Source organism: Schistocerca americana, chromosome 5, assembly GCF_021461395.2.
Source record: "Schistocerca americana isolate TAMUIC-IGC-003095 chromosome 5, iqSchAmer2.1, whole genome shotgun sequence".
Lineage (NCBI taxonomy): Eukaryota > Metazoa > Arthropoda > Insecta > Orthoptera > Acrididae > Schistocerca > Schistocerca americana.
Genome location: NC_060123.1, coordinates 461,276,712 through 461,298,575, shown reverse-complemented (window position 1 = coordinate 461,298,575; position 21,864 = coordinate 461,276,712). Strand labels below are relative to the sequence as shown.

The 21,864-nt window shown below is 42.9% G+C and overlaps 1 protein-coding gene across 1 annotated transcript in view; it reads right to left on the bottom strand.

Annotated features, from left to right (window-relative positions):
* Positions 1-21,864, bottom strand: part of LOC124616432 — a 124,793-nt gene that overhangs the window by 64,009 nt on the left and 38,920 nt on the right. Inside the window, exons 5-7 of the mRNA XM_047144740.1 lie at positions 20,361-20,525; positions 17,903-18,085; positions 1,921-2,031 (exon numbers count right to left, since the gene is read on the bottom strand). Of these exons, the coding sequence (XP_047000696.1) occupies positions 1,921-2,031; positions 17,903-18,085; positions 20,361-20,525 (459 nt within the window). The remainder of the gene's footprint in view (positions 1-1,920; positions 2,032-17,902; positions 18,086-20,360; positions 20,526-21,864) is intronic.

Here is a 21,864-nt window from a genome sequence, read left to right as displayed (position 1 = left end):
TGGTGACCGTGTCGAGAAGAAGGCGCGCCAACTTCCAGCTTCTGCAACAGCGACGGCCGACAATGAGTGACTGTCGCCACCTCTTCGATCGACGACTGCAAACCTTCAATCAACCAACAAGGAAGACTAAAAGCATGTAAAGTTTTAGAACTGTATGGCAGACCTCAGCTTATCAAACCGTTGCATCACAAAAATACAGCAACTTGGCATGAACCTTTGTTCCTCATTGTCCCAATTGCATTACCAAGCAGGGTCCCTTCCTTTTCTGGAATAAACCGGAGTGTCGTTGAAATTCATACGCCAGCATTAAAGTAATATCATTCCATTTCACTGCTTTAATTTCAAAGTTCAGTTAAAGTATTCATAGCTGGCTACAATATTTAGATTACACAAGCAGAAATTAAGAGGGCGAGTTTTGTTACCATTTTTTAGCTTACCTGTGACTGCAGCTCAGCTTGGTACGTATTAAATTTTACTATTGTTAATTGTTCAGAGTCATTTAATTCAAGTTCAAAGTTAAATCCCTTATTTTTAAATTTCATAGATTCAAGTAGCTTTTGAAATGATTGTTGAGGTAGCCCAAGACTAACCTTATTTTATTGAATTTCGTAGTGCTTCAGAAACAAAGTTCACTATTAATTTCAGTCACTAAATTAACTTTCAGTTTTCCGGTTTTATTAATTCTTTTGCTAAATTAAGTCAGAGTGTAGTGAAATTTATTACTTCTGACAAACATTCAGTATTCACACAACACGTGTCAACCTTCAGTTGCCACGCTTTTAGTGGTAATTATATGTGCATTAATCTTTCATTTTCAGTTATTATAGTAGCTGTCCATAGGACTGACGACCGTAATTTTCCCCAAATCTCAAATATCTAATTAACGCCAATTAATTGTTGACGTAACGACCGCACATTTACTTTTTTTATTAATTTTGCCTTTTTCTCAAAATTAATTTCGAACAATTTCATTTGCATTTTTCCTTTCATTTAGATGTAACCCTTTCCTCCCTCTTTACCGACAAATTAACTTCGGTGACGATTGCTTTTCCCAAATTTCCATTAGGTGCCCACGGTTTAATTTTTCACTGTCATTAAGTGAGGGGGAGGTTACACACTCATGAACAGCATTCCGAGGAGGGTTTTCCAACAGGATAACGCTCGTCCACATACCGCTGTTGTAATCCAACATGCTCTACAGAGTGTCGACATGTTGCCTTGGCCTGCACTATCAGAGCTGTCTCCAATCGAGTACGTGTCGGACATCATTGGATGACAAGTCCAGCGTCAAGCATAAACAGCGTTAACCATCCCTTTGTTGACCGACCAAGTGCAACAAGCATGGAACTCTATCCCACACCTGTGCAACACAATACGTGCATTTTTTCACGTTTGCATTCAATATTCTGGTAGTTACATTGGTTATTACTGTACCAGGATTTCACATTTGTAGTGTCTTGTCTCGAACTTACATCAATCTCTGTTGTTGCCATGTTAATCACTTAAATGTGTTATATAGACATGTATTTCCGAAATTCCATCACAACGCATTACATTTTTTTTGCGATTTTTTCCGTCAGTGTATTTTCGTTTAGCTATTGCCTAATCCCGTTCGGTCCTCCGATGAGCCGGAACGGGAAGCAAGCCATCCAATAAGAGCGACTACTTTCAGTAGTAAGGGATATTTTTTCCTGTCGAGCTTGTTATATTTGACACAAGAAAATTTGGTGAATATAACACAAGATAATGCATCAGATATGTTAAGCAAGTCTGACGTGTGTACACAGAGGAGTGAGTCAATGAATGTGCGCTCTTGTGTGTGTGTGTGTGTGTGTGGGTGGGTGGGTGGATGGGTGCGTGTGCGTGTATGTATGTGTGTGTGTGTGTGTGTGTGTGTGTGTGTGTGTGTGTGCAGCTTACAAAGATGAGCGAGGCGACGGGCACCAGGTAGGAGAACATCATGCCTCGCTCCACAGACATCCAGCAGAAACGGCGCGTCTCGTAGCTGTGCGGATTGAACAGGTAGCAGCCCTGCAACAGCCACACACACAACCTTGCTCAGCATTCTGCCCACATAAGATGGTAGTTAAAGGAAAAAGACACTTAAAAGTCGTACATCCAAGAAAATCTGCAAGAAACTGCATATTGAAATGAAATGTCGTGTGGTGATTGCCTCGCTGGAACTTATGAAATAATCGTGAAATGATGAAAAATAAATTGGATTTCCGAAAGGAATGCTCAACATTATCTTCAAGAAGGCTTTAGAACAAAGTACATGACGCTCCCCTTAGTTCCATCCACGCTGTTCGCTGTGATACTTCAGCGACCAGTCCGTTTGAGAACATTCAGTCTATATTAGCACAAGAACGTAAAAGAGGAAATAAATTCGTGGACGTTGAGGTCTACAGAACTGTCAACGGCAAAATGGGACACAAAGTCTACCACAGACCAACTGAACCAACCAGTACATACACGACGAGTCCCACCATCAACCTGCTCTAAAGCGACCTGTCGAGAGTTATAAAACTACCGTGGGCTACCATAGACTATCATAGCATATCCTATGGTAATTTTTTTGAAAGCACTGATCAGTTAATATCGTAAAAGCGTTACCTGTACGTTACGTGTGTTGTGTACCTGTTCGGGGTTATCTCATTTCGATCGCATTTTATGAGCATGCGATCAGTGTCTTAATTTCTCCTAGAAATTCGAAGCGGTCAACCGTTTCGAAAATGACTGAGGATATACAGAGGGCCGCATAACCTACGGAACATTGTTATTCCGCATAGTTATCCTCCTGTCTGTTACTTAAAAATAAGCAATACCGCATTTGTAGCAATTTTCAATATTCAATTCAACTTTAATTTCAAAACTGCTGATTCGTAACATGAAACAAAAGGATGTTGTGGTAAAAATAAAAGATAATAAAGATTTATCATCTAGCACTTGAAAACGAAATTTCTTCAAAAAGAGTTAAAATTTAAAAAAAAACGCAAAACAAAAACATATCAATCATCGCTTCAATATTTCATAGAGCCTACATAAAACATTCTGTTATTCGTAAACAAGTTTCACACTTATTAATAACTACAGGAAACACTTTCTTTTTAGCATTATGAAGAATCTTCTATTGAGTGCAAAATAACAAACAGTATTTGTACGGATTTTTTATGTTCATGCGCGTAACCTGTACATGCATCAAAAGTTGCTTTGGTGACTTAAAAATGCAGTAGTTACACGATCAGCTAATTTTTGTTATTTATAAAATGCAGTTTATATTTTGTATGGATGTAACATATACGCGGGACAAACCCTGAATGGTGAGAGGTTCTAATAATTATTACGATGAAGATAACATCGGCCGCATAACAGCGGTATTTGAATATACGTCCCCACAGGGTGATCGCTGACAATCGACTTTGCAGGCCACAGAGAAATGGTTCTCGTGCAATATCCCTGAAAAGGGACAGCCCTCTCGGACTGACCGTGCGCCCGATATTTGTTCAGAAGCCCATTGACCATCACCCTCGACGAAACGTCATGAATTAGGCACATGAGTGTGAGGACGAAAGCAATTGGGGAATCCTTCGGAGGAAGGTGTGATTCACGCAGTCGAAAGCCTGAGCGAAGTCGATGGTCATCATGGACTCTGCAGTCGACAAAGTGCTGCAGTGGTGATGGCGACCCTGTAATCATACAGCGTTGATTGCAGTATGGTGTCTCCACCCAAGGACGTCTGCACGGGTAGCACGACTCGTCTCAGATGTATCGTGAGGAGGCGTTTGAAACTCTAAAACTCTGAGTTGAGTAAAGTGATCGGCTGTCAGGTCGCATGCTTCCAGAGGGTATGGGTATACGAATAATTAGACCTTAAAGAAAGTCCTGTGAAGGTGGCGTCGTAGGGGCAGTAGCTCCTGGTACATTTCTTTCAATCGCGATAGTATCAAGTCTTTGAAAGCCCTATAAAGTTCTAACAGCAGTCCTTGTAGTCCTGATATCAGTTGAGAGCACACTTAGCGATCCAATCAGTGATGTCTTCCATGATGGCCATCAAGGCTACGATGGACCCTATGTGGTATGTGTCTAAGTGCCGCAACGATAGTGTCTTTCTCATTGTAGAAATGACCATAGTCAACTTCGAAGGCTATTGCGATGTCCGTCTATGATACCAGCCGTCGGCTGTCAGGTAAATCTAGAGAACGAATCAGTGCTTGCAGACGGCGTTGGGCTCTGCGATGACATGGCGCATTGAGAACGTTTCTCCGTTGATGCTGTCTTCACATCGCGCTCGAACAACTACGCCTTCCAGTAGGCACCGAGTAGTATTTTGACGTCGGAGAGTGGTCATGCACACAAAAATTCTATGGTCCGCATTCAGGACACCCGAAGAGAGTGAGAAAATCATGTAGATGCAATCCGATCGACTGGCTGAGTGGCCCATGATGCATGTATATCCCGGGCGATCGCCGTGCACGGCTTCCCAGGTGTCTATGAGATTTAGTCGATGTACTAAGTAACGGAGCTCAGTACAATTGCTAAAATTTGGATACTGGTCTGGTTGAAATTTCGGCCGACAATGATGTGTTGATATTGTGCCAGAACGAGCGGCGTGATTGTTTCAGAATAAAACTGTGAGCGCTCTCATCGGTCGTTGGTCTCTGTCAGATGGTCTGATTTTGTGTACTGTTAGTGCTTGCACCCGCGCTGACGGCAGGTAAGTAACGTCTTCTACTGCTATGCCACCGCGCATGATAATCACTGCTCTACATCTCTGTTTGCGGCTGGGACGACATGCCATATACCCATAAAAATCTGGCCAAGTCTCCGTCCTTGTTCTCGGAACAGGGCAGTGTCAGCGTCCGCTACTCGTAACCTGATGGTGGCAATTCTGTACCATTGCACCGGCAGCACGTTGCCGTACATGCTCATATTGGGAAGAACGAATATCGTCGGTCTTAAGCAATGTATGTCTCCTGATCATGCCGGTATCACCGGTGCAGCCTGTGGCATTTCTTCGTCTGGTGGGGGCTTAGTAACTACGTCGTCAGTCCACGAACCGGGGTCTTCAGGGAGATGCTGTGTTCCAGTGCCACTGGATAAATTGTCCTGGCCATGATGGGGTTGGGTACAGCCAACTACGCGTGATACCTCTTCCTGGGAATCACTTGGTGGTCGCGGAACGTATTCATCCTAGAAGCATGACTCCGACTAAGCAGCCTTGTCATCCTCCTTTTCTTGCATCGTTTTAGTGACCTCTGTCTACGGGAATGTGGTTCCGAGTTGACGGATGGATGGAGTCGCAACGTTCAGGAACGAAGGCGATTGTAGGTTCAAATGGCTCTGAGCACTATGGGACTTACCATCTGAGGTCATCAGTCCCCTAGACTTAGAACTACTTAAACCTAACTAACCTAAGGATACCACACACATCCATGCCCGAGGCAGGATTCGAACCTGCGACCGTAGCAACAGCGCGGTTCCGGACTGATGCGCCTAGAACTTCACGGCCACAGCGGCCGGCCGTGACTGTAGGCACAACCATGGCATCGAGATCCATATCACCTTCATCCCATAGTGGGATCTCCGGGTGAGGGCCCAGTTGCTGCTTTAGACTGTCGGCCTCATCTCGTCCGATCACTGCAGGTCGTGAAAGATCGTGTGGAAGTTGCTGTGCAGCCGTCTGAAGCCATAAGTGTATTTCTGCGTTTGAGGCATTTGTTTCGTATTGTTCTTCTTTACCACATCCAGGACTGGTCTTTGGCTGTCTATCGTATATGACATGGCCCAGAAACGGCCACTAAAGAAGTAGTACAGGACATGTTTCTGTAGCTCACAGCAGACTTGTCAGATGCCGTTCAAAACTGAGTATGTAGTGAAGTGTGTGCATTTCTCTGCTAGATGCCCGTGGACTGCTCCACAAGGGCGCAGTGCTGATATCACGTCTTCCGCCAGCCTTTCGAACGGAGGTTCGAAGATACAAACTGTACATAACCCCAGTTCAACAACTGCTGGGACGATATGTCCAACGAATGCTTGAATTTGAAGCCTTGTTTCGTCCATGCTAAGATCCTGTCACTTTGTCAGTAGGGTCTAAACCAAGCAACTAAAACTGGACAGGTGTACTCCAATCATGTCCTCCCTTTGGGAGCCACATAGGAAATGTTCGACGAGGAGCACTCTCGGTCGCGTATATTCGTTAAAGAAGGTGAATTTAAATGTGGTTTTACTCTAGGAGGTTGCCATTCTATTGATGATCGTAAACACGCGAATATCGTTGTAAAAGTAAAAAGCCGCGAGACACACTCCACCGCGAGGACGTAAACACCATCATCCGCACCGCTTCCTGCCGAAGGGAGACTGTCCTGTCCATTCGGATACGGCGGAGGTCCTCTGTACCAAGCACAACAAGTGAAAGCCAGTTTCTTCTATGCACACATTCCCACCCAATATGCATTGGAAAACTGACTTGGTTTACTTTGGCAAAATACTACATATGGCAAAATCGTGTGAAATTCTCAGTACTGACGCGCAAGGCGACGGATCTTTATATCATCACCTCGTTTACTTACTTCTCTATGGGTTTCGAGATGTATGATACTTTTACTAATTTTAGTTAATTTGTGTTAATACTTACGGTGTCTTTCTCTGTTATTGATCGGCAATCGAACTCCGATAAAATTATGCATCCGTCTGCTATGCTGCAATTATGTTTTTCATGATATGCGAAAACTGGAGAGAATGAGGGCATCAAATAACCGTTTACCCCTTTTTAACGTCTTCTCAACTTCACATTCTCTAAAAACGAACAATATACTTTGTGGGGGGAAAAATTCAGTCTGTAGGGACTATCAAAACTCGTAGACACATTCGCTTTTCATTTTAGTCCCTCGTTCACAATAAAATTTATTTAATTTAAAATAACGATATATACAGGGTGTAAAAGATAACTGTTTACAACCAAAAATGGGTCTACGAAAACCACCTAAGCTACAGTACATGCGGAGTTACGGAATTAAGAGTGCAACGGGAATTCCTCTGTTAAATCCAGTGGAGAGAGCGGATAGGTAGAAAGAATGCACTGAAAGCCTCTATGGGGGGGAAGATTTCTCTGATGTGATAGAAGTAGAAACAGGAGTCGATTTAGAAGAGATAAGCGATACAGTATTAGAATCAGAATATAAAAGAGCTTTCGAGGACTTAATGTCAAATAAGGCAGAAGGGATAGATAACATTTCATCAGAATTTCTAAAATCATTGGGGGAAGTGGCAACAAAACGCCTATTCACGTTGGCGTGTAGAATATATGAGTCTGGAGACAAGCTATCTGACTTTCGAAAAAGCATCATCCACACAATTCCGAACACGGCAAGAGCTGACATGTGCGAGAATTATCGCAGTATCAGCTTAACAGCTCATGCATCCAAGTTGAGTACAAGAATAATATACAGAATAATGGAAAAGAAAATTGAGGATGCGTTAGCTGACGGTCAGTTTGGCTTTAGGAAAAGTAAAGGCACCAGAGAGGCGATTCTGACGTTGCGGTTAATAAAGGCTAAAGAAAAATCAAGACACGTTCAAAGGATTTGTCAACTTGGAAAAAGCGTTCGACAGCGTAAAATGGTGCAAGATGTTCGAAATTCCGAAAAAAGTAGGGGTAAGCTATAGGCAGAGACGGGTCATACACAATATGTACAACAGCCAAGAGGGAATAATAAGAGCGGATGACCAAGAGCGAAGTGCTCATATTAAAAAGAGTGTAAGACATGGGTGTAGCCTTTCGCCCCTACTGTTCAATCTGTACATCGAGGAAGCAATGATGGAAATAAAAGAAAGGTTCAGGAATGAAATTAAAATTCAAGGTGAAAGGATATCAATGATATGATTTGGTGATGACATTGCTATCCTGAGTGAAAGTGAAGTAGAATTACATGATCTGGTGAACAGAATGAATAATCTAATGAGTACACAGTATGGACTGAAAGTAAATCGAAGAAGAAGGTAATGAGAAGCAGTAGAAATGAGAACAGCGAGAAAGTTAACGTAAGGACTGATGATCACGAAGTAGACGAAGTTAAGGAATTCTTCTACCTAGGCATTAAAATAACCTCTGACGGACGAAGGAAGAAGCACATCAAAAGCAAAATGGCAAAAAAAAGGCATTCCTGGCCAAGAGAAGGCTATTAATATCATATATCAGCCTTAATTTGAGGAAGAAATTTCTGGGAATGTACGTCTTGAGTACAGCACTGTATGGTAGTGAAACATGGACTCTGGTAAAACCGGAACAGGAGACAATCGAAGCATTTGAGATGTGGTGCTACAGACGAATGTTGAAAATTAGGTGGAGTGATAAGGTAAGGAATGAGGAGGTTCTCCGCAGAATCGGAGAGGAAAGAAAAATGTTGAAAGCAGTGACAAGGAGAAGGGACAGGATGATAGGACATCTGTTAAGACATGAGGGAATGAAATGCATGGTACTAGAGGGAGCTGTAGGCAAAATCTGTAGAGGAAGACAGAGATTGGAATACTTCCAGCAAATAATTGAGGACGTAGATTGAAAGTGGTACTCTGAGATGAAGAGGTTAGCACAGGAGAGGAATTCGTGTCGGGCCGTATCAAACCAGTCAGAAGACTGATGACCCAAAATAAAAAATCTAAATTATATATGCTAGTCAGCATTGATTGTTTACCTGTCCACATCGTAATTGAACCTGGTGGAAATAGTAGCCAGGTTTTGAGCAACATCACCTAGGTTCCAAACCAAAACCAGTCAAGTTCGTCATAAAGGGAAGCTTTTAAATTTTTCATTTTTAAAATGGTGAAGTTCTTCATGGTTTCATTATGCTGCCATTAAGCTGTATTTTCAAAACGCCTTTGGTAAACATGGTGTGTAGATAGTTGTTAATCTCTTTAAGCTCTTAAGCTGTAGATTAATTTTGCATGTGACGTTTTCCTTTTTCAGTTATTCTTTCTGTTAATCTTGTCTCAGTTCAGTTAAAGTGAAAGGTACTTGTTCTGATTCTCAATGCAGAAAAGTGATTTTTTACTTTTTTGTAAATATTAACTAAATAAATGTAAAACATTTATTGGAAACTTAACTCAGTCAATCGATCCTTTCACGTTAGTGACCAGTACCACCACGTAGATACTGGCGATGGTGATTGAATATCTGTAGGTTATAGGTGCCTATAGGGTGTCCCAGGAGCAATCGTCAATATTCGGTGATACGACAGGAATGTTCGTTCGTTGTTTTTGTGCTAGTGCGTCAGTCTCTTTGACGTTTTATTCTAGGCCAACCTCCCTCACAGCTTTCGTTCTCTTCACTTGTGATGTTTTTCTGGAACTAAATACGGAACTGGATTATGGAACTGATGGTTTTACAGACAGTTGGTCTGAATCATACTTAAACAACAAAATCCAAAATGTTGTGCTGAATAATTCAGTCAGAGATGGGGTCTGACAGGGTTCAGTTTTGGGCCAACTACTATTCCTATGGCAGAAAGACATCCCAAGTAAGGAGACTGAATGCAGGGAGGGTTTCTGGGACTGAACAAAACATCAAAGAAGTTGGATGGGTAAAACGGGAATGTACTCAAAAGCGAAAAATATTTTATTGGATCTTCATTTACTACATGATAATGTAATTTCAGTTCCTGAATATTACATTCCAATTCCACTTCTAAGTGTGGAAAAATTAATAATTAGCAAACGCTTACACTGGGCCACGCCCACTTGTTGTTCTGTATTTCCTCACATTATTTATTCCTGCGGTGTTTCCTTACAGTTTTATGTAGTCACAATGTGGTCAATATTTTGGTGTTGTTTAGCAGATCCAGAACTTATGCAAAAATGTGTGTGCGTGGTAAAACTAATAAAAGTTGCAATTTTCTGACAGGAAAACCATGCCAAAAGACAGTATTTGTTTCCAAAATTGCTGATGTAGTTGCAGCGTATGATGCTTCTTTAGTTTCAATTGTGCTAATCTTGGCAGACTACGGACCCTACCGAGGGTAGGATTTGATCCAGGAGCTTTTACACGGTCGACACTGAAGGAAATAGATAACAGGAGAATTGATGCAGGTGACATTATTGTTATTCAATTTGATAATCAGGCTAACCTAGGAAGACACTAAAGAAAAAACTGCTTGAGGATGAAGAGGAGAATGCATACAGTTTGCCCTAGTTCACCCAGGTAATGTTAGGCCTAATAAAAGCAGTAGGAAACCTTTGAGTCAGGTTTGCTGTAACTTAACATTTTGGCAGCTGTATATACTTGTTCCTCATAAACCACTTATAATATAATATTCAAATTCAGCATGCATTTACTCATTACTGTAGTGAAACATTCTTTGAAAGGAATTTTCATTTACTGCTGTAGTAAGGCATTTATCTAAGAGGAAAGCCCTTAGATTCGGTTTTTTTTCACAGAAATTTGGAGAGCCGTAAAAATCTAGCAAAATAAGGTATCATTATTCTATTCCACAAATATTTGTAATAATGGCGTATCAAACATTGTGCAAAAATACTTTAATTTCGTTCTGGCGGATTTTTAAAAAAAGGAACATTTGTACTCACCCTGTTGAAAAAAATTCAGTTGTTATAATTAAAACATATAACGTCAATAAGCATTAAAACGTATGTAAGTATCTATATAACTGTGCCAAATTTATTACATTGTCTCGAAAACTTTGGATTTTATAAAATTTTTCTTTTTGCAATATACTGCAACTTCGCATACGTCCCCCCTTACCCAGCCAACCTCTCGAACGTTTTATTCTAGTACAGCCTATCTCGCTGCTTTCAGTCTCTTTGCTTGGGATGCCTTCCTGCCATAGGAATTGGAGTGGACCCAAAATTTAATCCACTGAGACTCCGTTTCTGGTTGAATTATTCGGCACAACATTTTGCACTCTGTTTTGTAAATATGACTCAAACAAGCTGTACATAAAGCCATCAGTCCGCTAAATGTGTTCTATTTTGAAAACCATTCGGTATAGGACATATGTTTGTATGAAGTTTTTTGTCTCAAATGAGCGTTCGATTCATAACCCTGAATACTGACCATTCTTCCTGAGACACACTGGCACGCCTGTGCGAGGGGCGTTCAGTAAGTAACGCAACTCATTTTTTTTTCTGTCCTTTGAAAATATGTGGGATTTGCTGTGGAAAATCGTGAAATATTCTCCCTGCAGCCGGAGATATTTCCAAGCAGAGAGCTCTCATGGACTTACTTTTGGCACTAAACCAAGTTATCCCAGACATTCATAGGCGCTCGTAGAGTGCCTACGGAGACCTGGAAGTGAGCCGACCGGAGTGGCCGTGCGGTTCTAGGCGCTACAGTCTGGAGCCGAGTGACGGCTCCGGTCGCAGGTTCGAATCCTGCCTCGGGCATGGATATGTGTGATGTCCTTAGGTTAGTTAGGTTTAATTAGTTCTAAGTTCTAGGTAACTGATGACCTCAGAAGTTAAGTCGCGTAGTGCTCAGAGCCATTTGAACCATTTTGAACCTGGAAGTGAACAAAAGCACGGTGAGTCGTTGGGCGAGGCGTCTGTCATCGTCGCAACAAGGTCACACAAACCTCTCCAGCCTCCCGTGTGCCGGCTGACAGCACACAGTTGTGACTCCTGTAGTGTTTCAACGTGCAACACTGCAGAAGGCGATCGACGAATCACAATCAAACACCTCACTGCTCAACTGCACGACTCTGTTGCTAGCGCTGATACACTCGTTCACCAGTTGGCGTACCGAAAGGTTTGTGCCCGCTGGATTCTTCGCTGCCATAAAGAGCATCAGTTTGGTCCACAGAAGGATGCCCTCCGCAGGAAGCTGAACGTGGCTGATGTGGAGCCATTAATGCAGCAAGAGTTTGGCTCCAACGTCGACCAGTGGAGTGGTAGCATGCCGTCATGTAGGACCACCCAGTAAGATAACGTAAAGCCGTCGCACTGATCGGAGATTATCTACATCTACATCTACATCCATACTCCGCAAGCCACCTGACGGTGTGTGGCGGAGGGTACCTTGAGTACCTCTATCGGTTCTCCCTTCTATTCCAGTCTCGTATTGTTCGTGGAAAGAAAGATTGTCGGTATGCCTCTGTGTGGGCTCTAATCTCTCTGATTTTATCCTCATGGTCTCTTCGCGAGATATACGTAGGAGGAAGCAATATACTGCTTGACTCCTCGGTGAAGGTATGTTCTCGAAACTTTGACAAAAGCCCGTACCGAGCTACTGAGCGTCTCTCCTGCAGAGTCTTCGACTAGAGTTTATCTATCATCTCCGTAACGCTTTCGCGATTACTAAATGGTCCTGTAACGAAGCGCGCTGCTCTCCGTTGGATCTTCTCTATCTCTTCTATCAACCCTATCTGGCACGGATCCCACACTGCTGAGCAGTACTCAAGCAGTGGGCGAACAAGCGTACTGTAACCGACTTCCTTTGTTTTCGGATTGCATTTCCTTAGGATTCTTCCAATGAATCTCAGTCTGGCATCTGCTTTACCGACGATCAACTTTATACGATCATTCCATTTTAAATCACTCCTAATGCGTACTCCAGATAATTTATGGAATTAACTGTTTCCAGCTATTTTGTAGCTTAATGATAAGGGATCTTTCTTTCTATGTATTGGCAGCACATGACACTTGTCTACATTGAGATTCAATTGCCATCCACTGCACCATGCGTCAATTCGCTGCAGATCCTCCTGCATTTCAGTACAATTCTCCGATTATGTTGAAAAGTAGAGTTTTGTAGCCAAAAGAGCGGGGAACAATATGGTTAATTGGAATCCTGAATAAAACCAACATGCGTTCAGAGAAAATGTGTCGCCTCTCGTACACCGGAGTCATTTGCAACTGTAGAGTATCGGTCGTTCCATCAGAACCTTAAGGCTCTATTTTGGCACACCAGCACTGTCGCGTAGATGAGAGCTACCTGGTGCGACGCTAGCGTGGGTAGCGCACTGTCAGATTCCGCAGTCGCGCACAGCGCGTCGCGGCCTAACAAGGACAGTACGGAGGCGCGCTGTGTTTGCTGGCGCCATCATTAGCAGCGGCGCTGTTTGTGCTGCACTCGTCACTGGCGAGGCCCGGCCCTGCCCGGGGCTCTCATTACGCCAGCTGGAGCCCTCCACACAACAACAGCGGCTCATTTTTCCAGAGCCAGTGCAAGCCCCGGCCTAACGAGCGCGCAAAGGCACGGTGCAATTAGCGCGCGCGTAAAGCTGTTACTGCGACGAGCGGCCGGTTCAGCCCGTCTGGAGCAGCCATCAGCCGCTAGCCGGCAGCGGCCAGCAGACAGGCAATTACGCGGCCCAGGCCAGGGCTTCTGTACGAGCCACCCCTGTCTGCCGCTGCACTCTTTACCAGCAGTCCCCTCGTACTGCCCCCGCTGTCCCTGGAGACTAATTTTGTTTTCACCGTGACAGAGATTCCACTCAATCCACAGCCTCTGTTGCAGCTTAGTAGCTGTGCGATGCCAGTTAGTCCAAAAAAATACTTTTTCAGTGCTGAAGGCGTCTATACATTGGTTCTCTGCTACTCTCCACCACGGTCATACACAAGCTGTTAAACATAAACACAAGCCACAAACTTTACCGACTACTGCTTGCCTGGTTCTCTCCATCCCGAGTCCTCACCTCTCACCTCTTATACGTTATTTGTTTCTCTGACTCATTAGTCTTCTGAATGGTTGATACGAACACCCACTAATTCCTTTCCTGTGTCACCCTCTTCATCTTGTGATAGTACTTGCTCCCGTCGTTTTCAGTTATTTGCTGAATACTCCAATCTCGGTCTTGCTCTACAAATTTTACTCTCTACATCCCCCTCAAGTTATTCCTTGATGTCATTGGGTCTCTCTTTCTCCTCAATGTTTTCTCCTCGCCAATTCCGCGGAGAGTCTCCTTATGTTTTATGTAATCAGTTCACTTAATTTTCAAAATCCTTCCGTAGCATCGTATTTCAAACCACTTAATTCTCTTCTTTCCCACAGTCCAATATTTACTTCCGTATATAGTGTGCTCCAGGCATACATGTCAAGAAATTTCTTGCTCAGTTTAAGGCTGATGATTGATACTAGTAGACTTCTCCTGGCCAGGAATGTCCTCTGTCTGTGCTACTCACCCTGTTATGTACTTATCACTTACTCTGTCTTGTGTATATTTTGCTTACAAGGTACGAGAATTCCTTAACTTCACATTTAGATGTTATGTTTACTGCTGTTCTCATTTCCGTTACTTTTCATTACTCTCATCTTTCATCGATTTATTCTTAGTCCAAACTCCGTCCTCATTAGAGTGATCATTCCATTCAACAGATCCTGTAAATCTTCTTTACTTTGCCGGCCGTTGTGACCGAGCGGTTCTAGGCGCTTCAGTCAGGAGCCGCGCGACTGCTACGGTCGCAGGTTCAAATCCTGCCTCGGGCATGGATGTGTGTGATGTCCTTAGGTTAGTTAGGTTTAAGTAGTTCTAAGTTCTGGGGGACTAATGACCTCAAATGGTAGGTTCCATAGTGCTCAGAGCCATTTGAACCATTCTTTACTTTCACTCAGGATAGCAATGTCATTAGCGAATTTTAGCCAACTCTTGAACTTTTCTTTTATTTCCGTCATTGCTTCTTCGATACATAGATTGAACAGGAGAGGTGAAAGACTTTATCCCTGTCTAACACATTTCTTAATCCGAGAACTTCATTCTTGGTCTTCACCTCTTAATGTTCCCTCTTGGCTCTTGTACATATTGCATATTACCCGCCTTTCTCTATAGGTTGCCCCTATTTTCCTGTTGCACCATTTGACATTGTCGAACGTTTTTTATATGTCGACAAATCCAGTGGACATGTTTTGTTTTTTCTTAAGTCTTTCACCCATTTCCATGAGCAGCGTCTGAACTGCCGCTGATGGTTTTCCCTTTCCTGAAGTCAAATTTACTATCATCTGACAGATTACCAATTTTTCTTTTCCATTCTTCGGTATACTTTTCATGTCGGCAACTTCGATGAATGAGTTGTTAAACCGATTATTCGATAGTTCTCGCATTTAACTGACCTTCATGCCTGTGTGGATGATACTTTTCCAGAAGCCTCATGATATGTCTCCAGGCTCATGGATTCTCCAAAGCAACTCCAGTAATTTTAGAAATTCCGAAGGAACATTATCTATGGCTTCTGCTTTACCGCAAGTCTTCCTAAGCTCCGTTTGATACTGGATACCCTACGTCTTCCATTTCGACTCCCATTTCTTCAGACTGTTATCCATTCTCAATATCGCAATTTCCTGCCCCTAAAAGAGGGTACCAATGATCCTTCCAACCCTTTAGCTGCCGGCCTTTCTCGTCCCAATATAACCACGACCCCGCTGTCTCTGCCAATCCAGACAATCACACTACCCAATGGTGCCTCAGCTTCACCTTGAAAGTTTCATCTCCGGGATTAATTTCAAATATATTATAAACAACTGTACCAAAACCCAAACAATTGATATACGATGAACTCTCCATGGATTACACCACTCTGACTTCCATCCTATTACATAAAAGCAAGGTATGTCATATCCCAACATTTTTATCCAACCTCCTAGAAAATTCTGTAAATCCCATGCATTACACGAAATGGAGCAATATCGTGTTTCTAGTCATCGTTCAACCACTACTGCTGCTGCCACTATGTACCTTCATCTCTTCATTTCCACACAAGCCAGATTCAGTCTCAAGATACGTTTAGCAGACTTCCTCATCCTAATCCTCAAGTCTGTGTGAAAGTGTATCTTTCCTATTCTCTGTCAACAAAGGTACTTACCATTTTGTAAAATATAGTCCCTCATGACACTCACAACTCCCAGAAAAACTGTAGAACAAATCGATCCACCCGTCAATATACTTCAATCATGTGTAGACCTTGTGTTAACGCGAAGAACTAAAACGCTTCATCGTGCGTTCATCTGCTAATATTTTTGTCTGCAGTGCCTAGCAAAGGATGGGGCAATTAGACACTGCGGGGAATCTGACATATCGATTTCCAAGCTATTATGCACCTGTTGTGTGCTGCGCTGTACTGGTTTTTGATACAATTCACATGGTTGGATGAAGAAACCATCAGTTGCCGCTGCGGGGAATCTGACACATCGATTTCCAAGCTATTATGCACCTGTTGTGTGCTGCGCTGTACTGGTTTTTGATACAATTCACATGGTTGGATGAAGAAACCATCAGTTGCCGCTGCGGGGAATCTGACACATCGATTTCCAAGCTATTATGCACCTGTTGTGTGCTGCGCTGTACTGGTTTTTGATACAATTCAGATGGTTGGATGAAGAAACCATCAGTTGCCGCTAAGTTCATACAGTTAAATTATATATGTTTCGTCGTAGTTTGCTGTAATTTTTCTACTGTGAATTTTAAGAGTTAGGATCAACTGTGTAATTTGTTATTTAACGCACATATAGTAGGGATAATTTTCTTATGTTTCTGCGTCCACATATAGAATACTTTACACACTACGTTTGAGAGTTATTTTTGCAACGTATTTATTAAACCAATTATTCGGAGGTATTTTATGGCATGTAAAGGCTGGGTACCCCAATAGTATTAACTGTTATTTTCAATTACAAGTCTACCGTTGCAAATGTAGTAACAGATGTATAAACTCAGAAAAAAGTAGTACTCCAGTAGTTTGACGGCTATCAGGAAACAGAGATGTTGAAAATTAAAGAAGAGAAACGGGATATGAAACACGATGCGAAGGTCAGAAACAATAAAAATTACTGAGATGAAAGAAGGTCATGCTAAGACAAATCGACAGATTCGTAGGAGAAATCTTGAATTTTCATCATCTGAATCAGGTTGGGAGGTAGCCTTGACCAACTTGTGTGACGGACATGAAGCAGATGGTACTGATACTGATTCAAAACAAGAAGTTTGTTCAGTGTGTGATGAATTTGAAAAAGAAAGAAAAATTTGGCTCAGATACATGTCCTGCTTGTATTGGAGTCATTCAGAGTGGCCCATCCAGATAATTATTTTTGTGATATATGTTTAAGCAGACAGTAAATTTACCACGTTTTGATTAATCTTGTTCAACACTGGACTTCATGCTTTACTCCTATGGTTGATACCGACGTGTTCAGTTTTCGGATTAAATCTAATTTGCATCGTTTACCAAGTTATATGAGAATTAAATCATAGAAGGAACTGCATAAAACAGTAAATAAAAAAATTTACAATCCATTATTTGACTCTTCTTTTCCATGATATATTCGGTCCAATAATGCAATGCAGAAATTATGATGGGTATGGCATCATACAAAAATTAATCACTCGAATGTTATATTAGCTTAATATTCAGTTGTTGACATATGGATAAAAATTTAAGGATCGACAATAAAATCCCCTTAGATGTGCTCAATTCACCCACACTCCCCTAGTAGCCGAAATTGGCCAATAATGGCAAATAAACAATAATTAAATAGAAAATAATTTGAGTAAATGAAACAAAAATTATTTATAGTCCTGGAACTTCTATTTACAGAAGAAACAAGGCCCATTACTTACATACCTTGGAAAGAAGCTGTAGTGCCAATATACGGCAAGGAATTGTAGTTACTAGAATGAAATTTTCACTCTACAGTGGAGTGTGCGCTGATATGAAACTTTCTGGCAGATTGAAACTGTGTGCCGGACCGAGACTCGAACTCGGGGCCTTTGCCTTTAGCGGGCAAGTGCTCTACCAACTGAGCTACCCAAGCACGACTCACGCCCCGTCCTCACAGCTTTAATTCCGCCAGTATCTCGCCTCCTACCTTCCAAACTTCACAGAAGCTCTTGTGAGAAGTGATTGATATACTATCAAACGTAACTGAACACAGCAGTGGTTGGTTGCGCGCCAGTGCAAAATTACTCACCAATACAACGAGGGCGGGCAGCAGCCAAGCGAGTGGGCAGGCGAGCGACAGTAGCTGCCGGCAGCGGCTTCGCAGGCGATGGAGCACATGCACACTGATGGTGAAGAGCCAGCACGCGGCCGCCAGGTGCACGTAATGCAGCACCAGCGACACGGCCTCACACAGCTGCCGGGACCGCGTCGCCTGTGCAGCAAAACACGTCAGCACACTTCATCACATGGAATGTCAGCATGCTGATGGTGAAGAGCCAGCACGCGGCAGCCAGGTATACTGCGGGTGAATGTATCGAGTAAAATTGCCTGACACAGCTGTCCAGATAGCGTCATTTGCATAGAGAAGCAAGTGAGTATTCTCCGCCACACAGGACTTCAACATACTGATGGTGAAGAGCCAATACTCAGTTGCTAGTCATGGTGCAGCATCAGTGATATTGCCTTGCACAGCTGCTATTAACGTGCCACCTGCAAAACAAATAATATCGGCACTCTCTGCCAACCTGCACATCAGTTCATTGTTGGTAAAGAGTTAGTATGTCCATAAGGTACACACAGTGCTGCACCTCACACGATCGTCCCAACTCAATGTCTATGTAACAGCATACTCCAATAGTCAACTCAGCTCATGGTATGCACTCTACAAGAGAATCTACCAAATAAGCCAAATTGCAAACAAGCGAATTTAATGTTTAAATTGTCACTTAAAATACCAGACTTATTGTGATATAATGTACCATTAGGTGCCCTTCATCGTTATTTGTTGTGCCACTACTACTATTTCGATAAACAAAGCATATACTAAAAATTTTTATCGTATTTCTCAGCGTCAGTTTACTCAAATAATATCAAACCAGTTTCGACTTTTAAGAAAGTCATCAGTACATAATGTGAATCATCTACTATCAATCATCCAAATATAGTATGGGCTTAAAATCACTGTTATGAGAGTCTTCTTTGATATAGGAATACATACCAATATAGAAACTTTAAGATAGCTACTTGCTTCAGAAATAAGTAATTCTACAAGTAAGATTAATGTTTTCAAGCAATCATCACAAGGAGTTAAGATATTTGGACACTATCTTTAAATAGTAACTAATATACTTACGCTTGAGGCTAATTTAGTCTGCAGAATCTATAAATATTACGGCGAAAGAATTTATAAGGAACTGATTGCCATATTTACAGCATATTTCGTAAGCAGAGCAGTTCATATTATGGCTTGATGAGATCAGGGGGCAGGAAGCATTGTAACACACTCAAAAAATGTTCTGTTTTGTATCATTATGCTAACAACTTGAATATTCAGTGTAGCAAAGCTTTGTAGAAGATCGAGGAATTTAACTGCAGCCAAAGGGAGTTTTAGTTGTATGGCTGGTATTACTGACAGAATTGGATGAGTTGTGACCAATGTCTTTCTTGTAACTGGCCAGCAGCATTCTCTGGCAGTTAGTAACAGCGAATTGAGGACTTTGAGAGGATAAAAGTGGCACAAAATGCCGCTCTTATTGGACTTCAGGGACATTGAAACACTTTCCATTCAATTCACAGTGGCATAACAAACTACAGGTTTCTTCATGCTGACTTGGACACACTGGTCTGAAACTACAGCCATTTAGTTATATCACTGTTACTCAAAGATAGTATCAAACCGATCGGTTTTCAGAAAATCAACAGATACTGCAGCAATTCTGACCAGCATTCATTTACCAGCATTCATGGATCTGTAGTTGGAGATTGTAATGCAAAGATACCTACAGTATCCATGAAAGACTGAGCTAACGCATTGCGTCTTTCTAAACATAGACCTTAGCCCATTTGGCCAGATGGAGAACAGAACTGGGCTCAGACACAAGTATGTGGAGTTAAGTCCAAGTGCTTCAACAACTTGAATGCCAAAAATCACAGGAAAGACCAGCAGAAATAGCACCCCCTCCGCCGTCCTGGCTGTAACGTAACATGCATCTCACTCACAGACATTAGACCTCTACGAACCTCCCCGAAGCGATACAGAATTACATGGACGTATGTCCATCAGAGGGAGGACAGTGGGTAGGGGAAAGAAGGAGGGGGAAGATAGCATTGGCAAATAGCTACAAGTGCAGCTCCCTTCCCTGTCCTCTATGTTAATAAGATTCTGTGGCAGGTCGGGATTGACTAGGCTACCAAATATGAGACTGGGTAATCAGAGGATAAGTCTGGAGTTGAATGTCGTGGAGCACGCCTCAGGGCTTCATTATGGCGTTGAGAAGGCCACTCGGATTTTACTGAGTCGTATGGTGTGTGCGGCTAAACATCTGCAGTGACTGACCCATTTCTGCCTGTAAGACATCGAGCGAGCTGTGTGTCTAAGTTCTGATGATCAGATACATGTTGACATATTTATGGTTAGTTTTCCCAGCTGCATAGGTGCTTAATATTAGACAGTGAGCATCAGTGCTGTGGGAGGAGGGGGGACTCACCTGTACACCGGACAGGAAGACGAGGCTGGCAGTGGCGAGGGCGGCCTCGGTGTTGAGAAGTATCGCGGCCGAGCAGTCCCTGGGCCGCTCGCGCAGCCTCCGTGCCGCCGCCAGCAGCGTCAGCACCTGCGCCACCATGGCGGCCACTGTGCCCGCCACCAGCACCTGCAATGCCACACCCTCAACAGTCGCAGCGGCAGGCGGGACCACGGCGAAGAAGCGCCAAAGTCAAAAGAGGGGTCGCTGGGATCAAAGCACCAGCAACAGCGAGTTCATTACACATGGAGCATGAGCTCAGTATAAAAATGACTGGTTAGATGAGTTCAGTTCAGAGTCGGTAGCAACTGAGTCTGTAGACTTCTCCCGACTGATGGTAGTTGCCAGTAGAATCGGCTTTGGTGCTGGTATAGAGACAGAACACCTAATGTCTACATTCTAAGTGATGGCATAATCACCACATGTAATATTACTGGCACATGTTATGCACTCCAGCCAAAATCTCTGCTGGCCGGTGTGGCCGAGCGGTTCTCGGTGCTTCAGTCTGGAACCGCGCGACCGCTACGGTCGCAGGCTCGAATCCTGCCTCGGGCATGGATGTGTGTGATGTCCTTAGGTTAGTTAGGTTTAAGTAGTTCTAAGTTCTAGGGGACTGATGACCTCAGATGTTAAGTCCCATAGTGCTCAGAGCCATTGGAACCATTTGAACCAAAAACTCTGTCACATCCAAGAGCCATTACACAAATACAGAACGACTTGATGAAGAACCTCATTTCGGCAAAACAGAAATTCCATATTGTGTGTGTGTGTGTGTGTGTGTGTGTGTGTGTGTGTGTGTGTGTGTGTGTTTGTGTGATATCTAGATGATGCCACTCATTGATGTGGAAACGCGTTTACAATAAAGCGTCTGATTTCAGCGTCTAAAGCCAGGCACTACAAAGTTATAATTCCTGTCAAAAAATTGCCATTAAGATCTGCAGATCGTATGTAGCAAATGCACTACTGGCCATTAAATTTGCTACACCAAGAAGAAATGCAGATGATTAACAGGTATTCAATGGGCAAATATGTTATACCAGAACTGACATGTGATTACATTTTCAAGCAATTTGGGTGCATAGATCCTGAGGAATCAGTACCGAGAACAACCGCCTCTCGCCGTAATAGCGGCCTTGATACGCCTGGGCATTGAGTCAAACAAAGCTTGGGTGGCGTGTACAGGTACAGCTGTCCATGCAGCTTCAACACGATACCATAGTTCATCAAGAGTAGTGACTGGCGTATTGTGACGAGCCAGTTGCTCGACCACCATTGACCAGACGTTATCAGTTGGTGAGAGATCTGGAGAATGTGCTCGCCAGGGCAGCAGTCGAACATTTTCTGTATCCAGAAACGCCCGTACAGGACCTGCAACATGCGGTCGTGCATTATCCTGCTGAAATCTAGGGTTTCGCAGGGGTCAATTGAATGGTAGAGCCACGGGTCGTAACACATCAGAAATGTAACG